This window comes from Corapipo altera, unplaced genomic scaffold (genome assembly GCF_003945725.1).
Source record: "Corapipo altera isolate COAL_440 unplaced genomic scaffold, ASM394572v1 104, whole genome shotgun sequence".
Taxonomy (NCBI): domain Eukaryota; kingdom Metazoa; phylum Chordata; class Aves; order Passeriformes; family Pipridae; genus Corapipo; species Corapipo altera.
Genome location: NW_020884920.1, coordinates 4302432 through 4316271, shown reverse-complemented (window position 1 = coordinate 4316271; position 13840 = coordinate 4302432). Strand labels below are relative to the sequence as shown.

Sequence of the window (13840 nt, the reverse complement as noted above, 5' to 3'; positions counted from 1 at the left end):
AAGGGTCTCCAGCAGAGGATTCACCTGGATGACTTGATCTTCCAGGGATTCCTACAAAAATCAGATACAAGTCAGCACCAGCAGGATGCTCAACACTGAAGCCTTGGGCTTTGAGCACGACTTGAGCTCCACGACTCCTCACCATCCAAAGCAACCCAGTAAATACATTTTCTGTCAGTCAGCTCCCACAAAAAGCTGAATTACTGCTGTGAGCAGCAATTCCATTCAGGTTTAGCCCTGCCAAAGGCTCTCCACAGGGGTCCAGCCGTGTGGATTTGGGGCAGGCAGGAGTCTGGCTAATCCCAGTTCCAAGAAGGAACAGCAAATGCAAACTGTATTGCTGTGCTCAGTCCTTCAGTCTTCTAGAAAGGAGATTTTGGGATATTCCAGGATTGAGAGACCCACGGGGGAATGGTTGGGCAACGATGAGGTCTGCAGGCAGAAAGATGGGAAAGAGGAGTGAGTTTATTGCTTGGAGGAGGAGGAAGGTTATTCCAAGGATAGAGGGCAGCATAAGACAGGCTAGGAATGTGTGTGGGATAGGGACAGCCTGGGGGGAGAAGTTGAGGAGGAGGAAACAGGCACAGAGGGACAGGCTGGGGCTTGACAATCCAGAGGTCTGGCGGTGAGGAAGCTGGAAGGAGGAATAGGAAGCCACCGAAGGAATCCCACAAGGCTTGAATAACAGGATTTTTGCTGCGAGGCCAAATGTAGCTGCTATTTATGTCTTTAAATTCAGAACTGTTTTACTGACCCCCATAGTGGAGTTGTGGGAGGGGGGGTGAAAAAAAAAAGAAAAAGAAGAAAAAGAAAAAAGAAAAAGAAAGGAGAGGAGATTGTTCTCAGTCTTAAAAGCTGCCATCAGCATGGAGGGATTCTTTCTATTTGATATCAAACAACATTCCTCATTCCTATCATGAGAAAAAAAACAGGTCTCCCTCCCTGATTATTGATGCTTATTTCTCTTTTATTATTTGGAGAACTTGCTCTTCACAATATTTTACCCAGATAAAACACTTCTTTACTACATCTTGGTTTTGCAGGTTGCAGGAAATAAAGTGCTGGGAAATCCCACCTGGCTCAGGATCCCTGAGGCTGCTGTCTCAGGAATCTCCATGCTCTCTGCCAACACTGTGATTATTCCTCCCACTGCTATTTATTCCCATTTCCAGACCACCTGCAAACCCCCAGAGCTCTGTGTGAGTGTGGGTTCATTGCAGCCACAAATCAAGATCCCCCTCTGTTTTATGAACAGGCAAAAAGAAATGCAGGGAATTTATTTGAGGAGAGGGCAGAGAAAAGCAGAAAAACCCAAACATTCTGGTGCTTTGCCATTTGCTTTAACAAGTGACAGACAGGCAGGGAAAAGGGGCTTGGGTAGGAGCTGACACTGGAAGACTGAAAGGGAGGACCCGGTTCATCAGCTCCTGTCCTCAGCCATCAAAAACTACCAGGAGAGCCCATGGCACATCCACTTCCCATGGCCCTCGGTGGTTTTCTCCCTTGTCACAACCTGAGTGCACACCTGTGGCAAAGCCCTTCCACGGGAGGGAGCAGGGGAGTTCAAGGACATGACTCATGTCCCAAGGCTTTGCATTTTTTGGGACCTGTTCCGTGTTGGGAGCAGTCTGTGTCCCACACTCCAGGCAGTTTTCCTTCCCCCACCCACACATCTGAACCAGCTTTAATGTTGTCAAGGCGACAGCCAAGCTGCTGCTGGTGAGCGGCGTGTCCAGCACCCAAAGATGTGCCTCCCGGGGACCTGCCCTACCTGCCCAACTCGCTGCTCCCCGCAGAGGAGAAGCTGATTTCATCACTGCCATGATTAAAGGGAGCAGGGGCTGTGCCGTGGCTTTGTCTGGACACACTGCCCAGGCGAGGGCTGCTCTCTGTCCCACCTCTGCAGCCCCAAGCGATGCTGAGCACCAGGCTTGTGACTCACAGCCTGCTCAGGAGTCACTCTGGGGAGAGAGGGAGAAACCCCTGGGCTGGGAAGGGGAATTCTGGCCACCAGAATCTGGCTTTAGAGGCCACTGCTTGGGCTGAAGTCAGCTTGGCACTGGTTGGAGGCAGCGATGGCACTGGTTCTTCTGGGGATCTCATTTCTCCACCATCCTCCTGAAAACCTTGAGGGTCTAAAAATATATGTGTGCAAGGACTCCAAGGCAGCAGTGCTGCACCTTTGGAAACTGGTTTCACGGCTCAAAAAGATCCTGGTGTAACACTGCCAGCTGCAATCTGCTGCTCTGGGATGAATTTCACCCAGAAAGCAGGAAGGAGAAATGTCCTGTGTCCATTTCCTCTTTGATCAGGCAGAGATAAGGAAAGTAACAGCTCAGCAATCATTTCCCCTCTCAATCTACACGGCTGAATCTGTAGACAGGCTGGGTTTAGATGCCTGGATTTGCAATGTATATTTGAGGCTTGGCTCAGGTCTGTAATTAACCTGTCACCTCCCTCAAACACAAGGACTGACGTGGTCTCCGAAACAGAGCTGTGAAACATTAAACCAAACAGCTACAAAAGATGAATGCAGGTGACAAAATAGTTCATCCTGGCATCAGACAGTTTCTTGGGTGCAGGTCTCAGATTTTTATGGAACTTTCCATTCTTTTTGCCTCACCATCCTTTCCAAGCTGGGGAAACTGAGGCAGGGTGTGATGACAACTCACAGCTTCAGAGTTGTTCACTGTGTCAGCCCATTTTTTGGCACTCAAAGTACCTACAAAAAGTCTGTTTTGCTCTGGCCTTTCAGTCTGAAGCCAGAAGGAGTGACTGTTGCTCAGCTCCTCTGAAGGCAGCCTTCAGTTGTGTTGTTTAGGTTCCCAGAGACTGTGTATGTTTTTAAAAGCTCAGCGTGAGTGTATTCCCAGAGGTCAAGGAAGGGGTAAGGCCATGCCAACAGCTGGGGGTGAGTTGTGAGTTAACACTCTGAAATTCCACAAAATCACGTGGGATTCAATAAAGTTATGGTTAAAATCCCTGTGAATTCAAGCCTACCTGTTATAAAACACAGTGAATATAAATCCAGATGGGTTCCACATACACCTGCAGGTATCACCCTTTTCTCCTTTTGCCTCTGCTTGTCATTTCTGCCACATGGCCCTTCCTGCTCTCCATCCCACACCTCTTCCCAGCCATCACACACAGCAGTTACCTGCCAGGTTAAACCCAAGGTCCTGGAATTGCACTTGCAAGGCCTGGACAGGCTCTGTCAGAGCCAACCAAAGGGCCTGAGCCAGCAGTTACATCTTAAAAGAGACCACACATTCCTTATCTGTAAGTCCAGTGATGCTGGGAGCCTGATTGGGAAGCTTTGATCCCTCCAGAGAGGTCAGATAATACTTTGTTTGGTGGGGATTTCTTCTTGTCTTGCCTTGTAGGGTGTTCTATGAACTCAGCTGCTGGAGAGTAGGGACAAGAGGCTGAATTAGAAAGACAATCTAAAGAAACTTCCATTCAAAATCACCTTTCTGGCCATGTCCTTCTTGCCAAGGTGGAACAGCGCATTTCCTCAGAGCTGATCTTTGGCAGGCAAACCTCAGACTGAACCCTTGGCAGGAGCAGCCACATTAGTGATGGAATTAAAATTTCATTTTAAAATAATTCACGTTTAAGACAAACAAATTCTGTGTGTTTGCTGCAAGCAGAGAGGATAAAGCTGTTGTTGTGTTACCGTCTTGTGCATTTTGGTTACTTGGTGGGTATGAACTGCTCTGAAAGACATGAAAGACAACAGCTCCTGTATCTGCTTTAGGTATTTCCCTGCTATATTTGCCTCAGCTGGAGCGTTTGGGATGTGGTTACCCTGCCAGCATTGCCATTGTGGGTGTTGTGGGTGAATACACTTGGGATAGAGTTTCCAAGCAGGAAGATTCAGATAAACAACTGCTTTGAGGTGAAAATTAGAGAGTTCGTGTTACACCCACCTCTTGAATTTGTAACTGACTGTTCACCCTGAAAATCTGATTCTAGGAACTCAGCATGTCCCATCAGGAGCAGAATAATACCACAGAAACCATGACCAGCCTGAGTCCTGAACGCTGGGAACTGTGATTAACTCCTCAGGAATCTGTGTGGAGCAAGTCATATTTTCTGGGCTTTTTCAGGTAATTATTTCAAACCTTAAATCTGTGAATGAAGACTGTAAACAGTTCTCAGCCAAACATCTTAGAGAAGGACGTGAAATGCATCAAATAAGTAATGGGTTCTGACCTGTTTGCTCATGTGTAATGTGAATAAATCAATGTTTTGACCACGTGGGCTGCAAAGGCAGCAATCAGATCTCCCCATGCAGGGACACAGGGCAAAATGGCAAACCTGAAATAGCTGTTGGCTCACTAAGCCCATGGACAGATCAGCAACAGCCAGGACTCAGCCAAATTGCTTTCTGCTTCCTAGGATGCCTCTGGATGGGTTTAATGGTGTGCCATTGCAGTCTCCAGAGCCCAGGCCCCATCCTGGCCTGCTCCAGCACATCACTGCACTGTAGCTTCTGCTGCAACAGCCCGGGCTGGGCTGCAGCTGGTTCACCCAGCCACAGATTATATTATCTGGGAAGGGGGTTTTGGAAGGTTCCCTCAGAGAATGAAGGAGAGGTTGTGGAGTGACGTGTCCCGATAGCAGCGCACAGCAGGCTCTGCAGGCAGCGGGTCACGGGAGGGAGTTGTCTGAGCAGGATGTTTGCCTTTGGTGTGGGCTCAGTTTCTTGCCCTGACACAGATTCCTTCATCATGTTAAAGTGAGACTGAGAGTCCAGCCCTCTTGCCTGAAGGGATGGGAAGCATGACCATGATTCAGATTGGAAAATGGTCTTCAGATAAGGGGCAGAGCAGCCCATATGGAATCATGGAATGGTTGGGATTGGAAGGGACCTTAAAGCTCATCTTGTTCCACCCCCTGCCATGGGCAGGGACACCTTCCACTAGCCCATGTTGCTCCAAGTCCCGTTCCACCTGGTCTTGGACACTTCCAGGGATGGGGCAGCCACAGCTTCTCTGGCCAACCTGTGCCAGGGCCTCCCCACCCTCACAGGGAAGAATTTCCTCCATATATCCTGTATGTCCCCCTATATAATACAGACCACATGTAAGAAAGGCTCTGGTCTCTCCCTCGGTGCTGCCAGGGATACCAGGCTAAACACAGCAGCCCAAGTGTCCATAGTGATATTCCCAATTTAAAAAGGAGCTTGTAAATGGAGGAGGGCAAGGAGAGGAACAGGGGGTACAGACCCACTTTTGACAGCTTGCTGTAGAGCCTCAGCCGTTGTGCTGAAGTGGCAAGCCTTGGAATAACAAGGAATTCAGTTTGGATGCTGCATTTCAGGGTTGCATTTCAGCATCAGCAGCAAACTGATCCCTGGTGGTCTGGGGAGGAACGGAATCTGGATCGGAAAGCCCTGCTGAAGGATCACAGGGTTATATAAAGATCTCCCCCAGGAGACAGCAAGATGTTTTTGCATTTATTAGTCATTTAAAAAATAATGAAAGCTGCATCCTCATTCTCAGCTGTTGTCTGTTCTTGCTTGGGGAGGATCAGTGTATTCCTGTAAGGGCTGGAGGGGGTGTTGTCTGTACGGAGACAGGACCAGGCTCTAACCAAACAAGGGCACATTGCTGTTCGTGAGGCACAGAGGGTCTGATGGGGACAATGCCAGGGACTTTCAAATCCCACCAGGTGCTCTGTGAGTCACAGATCCTGCAGGAGACAGTCTGCAATTATGTGATCAAAAACTCTACAGAGAAGGGCACACACAGAGGAAAGCAGAGTTCAAGTCTGTCTTCCTGGTGCCCAACTTTTCAGTGCTCACATTTTCAATCATAGCACTCAGTGCAAGGAATTGTAGAATCACAGAATCATGGAATGGTTTGGATTGGAAGGGACCTTAAAAGACCAATCAGTTCCACCTCCTGCCATGGGCAGGGACACCTTCCACTGGACAAGGATGCTCCAAGCCCAGTCCAACCTGGCCTTGGGCACTTCCAGGGATCCAGGGGCAGCCTCTGGGCAACCTCTGGGCCTCCCCACCCTCACAGGGAAGGATTTCTCCCCAATCCCCCATCTAACCCTGCCCTCTGTCAGTGGGAAGCTCATTACCAAATCAGTGTCTGTGTGTGTGAGATGTGAAGCAGCTCAAACAGAGATGAACATCACCCTCCAAGCTTAGCAAAAATTATCTTCAGCTCCTATGATCAGGTGGAATATGCATGTCGAATCCTCTTTTTAGCATTTTCTGAGCATGGCTTTCAAAGGAAGGCCCCTAAATACACATTTTAAACAAAGACACTCATTTCTGTTGAAATGCTGTCCTCAGCTGTGATAATCAGGGGTGCTGGAGCAAGGTGAGCATCCCTCTGGCAGCAGGAAAGCTCATCTCCTTGTCTAATTAAGCTCCACATGGACTCCCTGACAGCAAAGAGGCATCCAGAGGCTCAAGACCCCATGATTTATGTGGATTTTCTGGTGTTTTCATGTGGTTTCTCTTCCCTGCGTGATTTACAAGGTATTCCACTTCTTTAGAGAGCCTTCTTCCTTCTAGGTGCTGTGGAGCAAGGCCATGCATGATTTATACAAAATTATGTGGGTTTTTTGAGTTTCTCCATCACTGTTGTGCCTCATCCCCAAATTCACCATAGATTTTTCTGTTTCAGTTCCTTGAGTTACAGATTCAAGGGCTAAAAGAATAATTATTACTGGGGCCCTTTAGGAAAAAAAAAAAAAGTGAGGTTTTTGGCCACAGGTGATTATAGTTTCCACAGCTGAATCAGTGTCCCATAACTGACAGAGGATAATGGATTTAATAAATAGCTATGATTAAGTCTGATGTTATTTTTAAGTAATTTCAAAAACTGTTACTCTAATCCCTTCGTGGCTGGCAGAAAGGAGGATGCTTAGAAGTTAAAATTAGTTCCTTAACGTTCAGCCTGGTGTGGAGTTACAGGCACTCCAGGGCTGTCCTGGTTTTCTGGGGCATCCACTTACAGTGCAGCCAAATGGACATTAACAGCTGCCTTTGGAAAGTGGGAATGAGCTCCCACAGCTCACACTCAGCCCTGCAGCTGTCCTCCTTCCTGAGGCTCCCATCAACTCCAGCCCAGCTGATGGGATAATCAGTTGGTGTTACTCTACTGTCTTCCTGCACAGACATTCCCTTTGCCTTAATTCCCAGGGAATTCCCAACTCTTCCAGGCCTCCTTATCAATAAATATAGATCTCTTCTGTACAATATCAATATGACTCTTTTTGTTTTTCGTCTACATCTCAGAGTGATCCCCCTTCTTGGCTGGAAAAAGGCACTGAAGAACACTTTGCCTTGAAAAGTGCCAGAGTTGATCCCATGGCCACAGCAGGAGCTGTTTCAACCAAATTGATAGAAAACTGTACTTCTTTCCTCCTCCTCCTCTTTTTCTTCCTCATTCTTTTCTGTCCTAGGGAGCCAGGCTGGGAGAGCTGGAGGATTTTCAGCCTGGAGAACAGAAGGCTCTGGGGAGACCTTAGAGCCCCTTCCAGTGCCTAAAGGGGCTCCAAGAGAGCTGGAGAGGGACATGGAGTGACAGGACAAGGGGAAATGGCTTCCCACTGGCAGAGGACAGGATTAGACGGGATGTTGGGGAGAAATTCCTCCCTGTGAGGGTGCTGAGACAATGGCACAGGTTGCCCAGAGAAGCTGTGGCTGCCCCATCCCTGGAAGTGTCCAAGGCCAGGTTGGATGGGGCTTGGAACAACCCGGGCTAGTGGAAGGTGTCCCTGCCCATGGCAAGGGGTGGAACTGGTTGGTCTTTTAAGGTCCCTTCCAACCCAAACCATTCTGTGATTCTGTATGATTCAGTGAACTGACATTTCCATGGCTCCCCAGCTGCAGAGGAGCAGGGGGAGAAAATCAGGGGAGTGGGAGAAAACTAGAGGAGGAGAAAAGCAGGACCTCATTTTTGAGGCTGCTACACGAAATTAGAGGAAACAACAAGCTGCACCTTGAGCCTCAGAAAATCCAGCTGCAGTGCTCAGCTTTGCCTGTGGCTCAGCAGTAAGGCAGGGATAACAATAAATCCCTTCTCGCACCTTCTGCATGTCCTGATTAGACCGACTGTGGCAGCCCGGGGCTGTCACTCACCCTGTGACAAAGCACAAAGCAGCTCCCACATCCCGGCCCCGCCCACGGCTCCTGCTCCAACAGCAGCACCCACACGGAGCTGATTCCTGGCCGTGGGGAGGGCACGGGCTGCCTGGTGTCTGCTGCTCCAGGAGGGACCGGTGCAGGCTGTGGACTTGGCACTGTGTGCCAGGATCCCAACTGAAAAAGGAGGAATTTCCAGGCCCCATCCCTGCCACACTTGGGAATGCCCCACATCCATGAAGGCGTGAAGCTGTGTTGGGAGGGTTAGGTTGGATATTAGGAAAAGGTTTTTCCCTCAGAGGGTGGTTGGCACTGAACAGGCTCCCCAGGGCAGTGGGCACGGCCCCAAGGCTGCCAGAGTCAAGGCATGTTTGGACAGGACAGGAGGTGTCCTTTGCAGGGCCAGGAGTTGGACTGTGGGTCCCTTCCAGCTCAGGATGATTCTATCCCACCAGCAGTTACATCATCAGCTGTTTCAGGAGCCCACATGGATATTTCCTCACTGTTACTGTAACTAATAGGTAAAAATAATTTGTTGGTGTTAATTTAATGGAACTACATTATTGCTGATGGAGAAGACGCTGTGTGAGAGCAGAAGTTTGGGGGCTGGCAGGATCCCTCCCTCTGCTCCCTGTCCACCAGCTGAGGTTTTCCTCTCATGGAGGGGCTGCTCCAACCAGCTGCTGTGCCCGTGCAGCATCCATAGTGGATCCTGGGAGGATGTTCCTGCCTCCTCTCACCCTGCCACAGAGATGCCACACACTGATGCCACCTTTCCTGACTGGCATCTTTTCTGCAGGCAGTGAGGGTGAACCTATTCAAGAAACATGAAAAAAACGGAGGAGGGAAAATCAGGGTTTTTCTCTCAGGGCTTAAAACGGGTGTTTTCAAGTCTGCCCCAGTCAGAGTCTCACCAGGGTGCAGTGGTGGGGTGAAGGGTGGTAGGGTGTGGGAGAACAGTGTCAAAAGAACCCCCCTGAACTAGAACCACAGCTTTTCATACCTGTCATGATGTGGATTTTCAGCTTGAGCACACTAGGCTGAGCTCAGGGGACGTTGTCATTTAGATTTAGGGTTTTATCTCCTTTGCTCTCCATTAGCTGTGAAACCTTCTTATTATGCTGCAAACCAAAACTTTTTTCCCCCCAGTGGTTGTTCCCTTTCCCAAATATCGATCTGCCTGTGTCCTCAGCACGGGTTCAGATCCACCCCCCTCACCCTCAGCCTGGGTGGCAGTGCCACCTCTCATGCCATCAGGGACCGGAGCAACCGACAGGGAGGGGGATGTTCATCCACTGACACGTGGGTTTTCTCTCCCCATCCTCTCCCTCCTTGTGCTGGCAGTGACAGAGAACTGAACAGGATGGGGCTGATTGTGCTTGGCAGGTGGAGAGGGAATGGAAGGAGTGGGGAGAAAAAGAGCAGCCCAGGATAAGGATGAACCTCTCACAGCCTTGTTCCACATTCACACCCTGCAGCACCTTGGGCGAGAGCTCTCCAGGCAGGGGACTAAAAGCTGGGGGCTGGCCTGTGCAGGAGGCTGCCCCCACTTGTCTTGGGGGGGTGATTTTAAGCCAATTTAATTAAATTGCTTGGCAAAGTTGCAAGGACTCATCTATTTCAGCTTGAGCCAGGCCTGTTTTGATTTAGTCTTGGCTGATTAGGAATTAGTGGAAACAAACCGCTCAGAAAACAAAATTAGAGGGTGCACGCTAACTTTTGCACCAGATTAAGCTGAATTAAAAAGCAATTGAAATGTAATTTTCCTGTCTCAAGCAGCCAAGAAACAAGATAATGCAACTGGTGGCACTTGAAGCTTAAAAACACAGCAGCCAGGATTAGCACAACTGGCTTTTTAACGCCTCCAAGCCACAGATTTGTCTGAAGGTCTTTTCTCAAACCTCCTCCCATCACCTTCCACACAAAGCTTGCTACAACTCTTTTTATTTGCCTTGAAATGCCGAATTGGTGTGACCCCCCCAGGATTTGAATCCACGACTTAAAGCAGCCTGGGTGTTGCACTGTCTCCATAGGTATTTCCATGCTGGAAATAACCACACAGTGAACTAGTTGTTCCCTGAACTGCTGTAAATTGGTCTGAAATGGCTCTGTGTACATGGCTGCAGGGTGTGGGGGTCCAGGGGTGTGGAGGGTGCAGACCCCCGTGGTGGGTGCTGTTCCCACCTTGCTCCCACCTTCCTGCAGCTCGGGATTTCTGTGCTCCCCACCACCCTCGCAGAAAGAGGATGTCAAGCAGTTTAAAATTAGGTTTTAATTAAATATTGTAATAGCTGTTTTCCCTACCCACTTGGGAAGCACTGCTCCTCCCTTCCCTGCTGGCTGGACCAGGCTGGCACCTCTGCACACAGGGAGCTGTACAGGGTGGGTTTCACAGGGCTGTGTTAAATGGGGGATGGAGTGGAGGGTGTGCAGATCCAGGGTGCCTTCAACACCTCAGATCCCCAAAACTGCCTGCAGTGCTGCAAACAAGCCCTGCTTGGCCCTGCAGTGGCTCCACTCTGAGCTGGTGCAGCCTCACCTTGAATATTGTGATAGTCTTGGACACCACAGTACGAGGAAGATCTGAAGCCATTAGAGAGTGTCCAAAGGAGGGCAATGAGGATGGGGAGGGGCCTTGAAGGGAAGCTGTGTGAGGACACTGAGATCACTTGGTGTGTTCAGCTGGGGAAGAGGAGACTGAGGGGAGACCTCACTGCTGTTACAACTTCCTGGGCAGGGGTAGAGGAGGGGCAGGACTGAGCTCTGCTCTGGGGGGACCAGGGACAGGACCCAGGGAATGGTCTGGAGCTGTGTCAGGGCAGGGGCAGGTTGGATGTCAGGAAAAGGTTCTTCCCCCAGAGGGTGGTTGGGCACTGAACAGGCTCCCCAGGGCAGTGGGCACAGCACCAAGGCTGACAGAGCTCAAGGGGAGTCTGGGGCTCTGGGGCACAGGGTGTGACTCTTTAGGGATGGTCCTGTGCAGGGCTGGGGGTTGGACTGGATGATCCTTGTGGATCCTTGTGGATCCCTTCCAATTCAGCATTTTCTGTGAAATGCAAACAATCTCTTGACTGATGGAGACTGCGACGGGCACAGAACGCAGCAAGACATGAGCTGCCCAGCAGCTCCTGGCCAAAATCTAAAGGACTCATGAAGACAAAGGGTTCTTGCTTGGTTTCTCTCCTTGCCATCTTCTGCCTGTGCCAGCCAGCAGCTCAGCACCCGATGATGCTCCAAGTTTCTTAATCCTGTCTTGGCTCATTTGCTACCTCTGCAGCCTGTTCCCCTCAGCTGCCCCTGGCTCTGTGGTCCTGGGCCCTGCTAACTGAAGGATGTTGCTCTCCTGGCCTGCAGCACCACCCACAAGCTACCCAGACAAAAAAAGGGGCATCCCCAGACTGCCTGTGCCCTGCACAGCGATGGGGTGGCAGCGCCCAGACTGCCTCCAGTGTCACAGGATGTTGCACAGATACAGGCTGGCATCACCCACCAAGGGTCTGGCCAAAAACAAGGCCAAAGTGGGCAAAGCATAAATGTATGGAGGAGGTCTTGGGGGAAAAAGTGGTGGCCCAGGGCAGCCATCAGCATCCATCCTCCTCCAGGTGCATCCCAGTGGCCATGATGAGGGAGCAGGTGGAGATAACAGGGGCTGTCCTGGGAAGAGCCAATCCTGGAGGGGAGCTGGGGGGGGGAGGGGGGTACGTGGCTCCACGGGGGCAATAAAAGAGGCAGTTGAGAGTGGTGGGGCATGAGAGTGGGTTGTGGTAAGTGTTTTTCCTCCTTGTGGAGTGGGTGGTTGTTTATTCCTTTATGGCCTGAGATGGGGCTGCTGGTTGGACTCTCTTGGCTGTTTGGGGCTGTGCTGGGTCTCCTGCTTGGCTGGTGTCAGTGGGTGGGTTGTGGTGCTCTTCTGCTGAGATGGGGGTGGAGAAGGCTCCTCCAAAAGAAGAGGCTTTTTGGGGTGTTGCTGTTCTGCTCTGTTATGGAAACAGAGGAAGGGAGGCTGGAGCAGGGTTAAGGCTATGGGGGGTGGGGTGGGGTTGGTTTGAGCCAAGTGGTGGCTCATCCTGGCCCCTCTGTGAACTGGGGAGGCTCTGCAGCTGAGTAGCTGGAATAAAGAGCTGCATCCCAGCCATGGCTGCTGGGACAGGAAAGAGAGAGGACTGAAAAAAAAAAACCCAACCAAACAAAAAAAAACCACCAAAAACTTATAATGAGGTGTGAGGGAGCTCTGGGAGGCTGGTCTGAGCTGCAGTTGTTGGCTGTGAGCCTGGAGGGAAGGTGAGGAGGCACCATCTGTGTGTGATCAGCCCCTGAGTATGTTGATACACAGCCTGGGTTTAGGGGTCCTGTGATGGTGTCTGGTCTGAAAACATCTCCATTTCTCCTGGGTGGAAGCCTTGTTTTTTCTGACAGAAGCTGTCTGAAGGCCAGCTCATGTTTTATCTGTGGCTTTTATTAGGAGGTGCTTAGAAAGGACTTTTACCTGTCCCTATTTAATGTTGCTCACCTGGTAATCTGTACTAGCTGCTGGATTTCCAGGAGAACTTCTTCAGTTGAACTTGGTCACTTTATGCCTCTGCGTGTGACTGTGGGTCTTCCTTACTTTGGGGTGCTGGTGTAGGAAGCCAGGTTGGGCTGTGTGGTGGGGTGAGAAGCTTGGATGTGGCTGTGTCCTTAAATCAGTCCTTGAGCTGATCTTTCTGGAGGCAAGAGGCCCTGCTAGGCTTGGGCTGTGTGTCAAAGTAAGACTAAAAGGCCCAGGATCAGAGCCAGAGGAAGGTGGCGTTTCTGTAACCATGGGAAGCCTGTGTCTGGCTTCCTCATGGGATTACAGCAGCAGCTGTAATTTTTGTAGCCTGATATTAAGTGGTAGTTTGTGCCTGTATTTAGTTCAGTGGCTCAGCTGCAGTGTGTGAGGATCCTACTGAGCCCTGCTTGGGGCAGGGGACCTGCAGCATCTCCCTCGGTGGGAGTGTGGCATGGAAATGTGTGGCACAGGCTGCTGGTGGGAGTGGAGGGGTCCCAGCCCCCTCTGTGGATGGCAGTGGATGCTGCTGGGCAGTTGTGACCTGACCCTGCTCTGTCCTGAAGCCCAAGAGCAAGCGAAGACGTTCAGCTGGCACCTCTCTCAACCCTGCTGAGATGGAGGTTGGGAAGCAGGAGCAGCACATGAGGAAGTTCAAGAACAAGGGCAAGGATGCAGCTGTGAGTACCCACCTGCCTGTGCCAGCACCTTTGGGCCATGGCAGAGCCCACTGAGGTTTGCCTGTTCCCCTTTTCAACAGATGGAGACTCTTGTGAAGGCCCATGGCCCTCAAATCTACCTGTATGGGGTAGCAAAGGGGGAGCAGGGGGATGGCTCTGCCAGCTGGGATGCTCAGGTGGCTTTTGAGATGTGATGTGGAGCTGGCTGGGCTGCAGGGAGTGTGGTGACACAGGCAGGGGGGATGTGGGTGACTCTGGGCTGGGGAAGGGGGTGGCTCAGCCCCAGCCTGCTGAGCTCTCTGCAGCAGTTATCCCTGTGGAGCGGGGGCTGGTATGGGATGTCAGACCATGGGATCTGTCAGCTTGCTTTAAGCCAGTAGAGGAGATGAGGGTTTGCCTTTCAAGTTCAGCAAATTTAGTTTTAAAAACCCCCACTGGTTGTCAGTTCATCCAGCAGTTCATGTCCTTGGGAGGCACCGAGGGAGAGGTTTACTCTGTCCCATCTCCTACATCACCCTC

At 50.7% G+C, this 13840-nt stretch overlaps 1 protein-coding gene across 3 annotated transcripts in view; it reads left to right on the top strand.

Moving 5' to 3' along the window:
* KPNA7 (karyopherin subunit alpha 7) overlaps nucleotides 1–13840 on the top strand; it is a 47669-nt gene that overhangs the window by 27546 nt on the left and 6283 nt on the right. The window contains exons 3-4 of one of the 3 annotated variants that reach the window (XM_027656493.1): nucleotides 3976–4109; nucleotides 13208–13321. In XM_027656493.1, the coding sequence (XP_027512294.1) occupies nucleotides 13259–13321 (63 nt within the window). In that variant the 5' untranslated portion in view covers nucleotides 3976–4109; nucleotides 13208–13258. Of the gene's footprint in view, nucleotides 1–3838; nucleotides 4110–13207; nucleotides 13322–13840 lie in introns of those variants that run through there. The other 2 variants (XM_027656494.1, XM_027656495.1) reach the window with 2 other exon arrangements.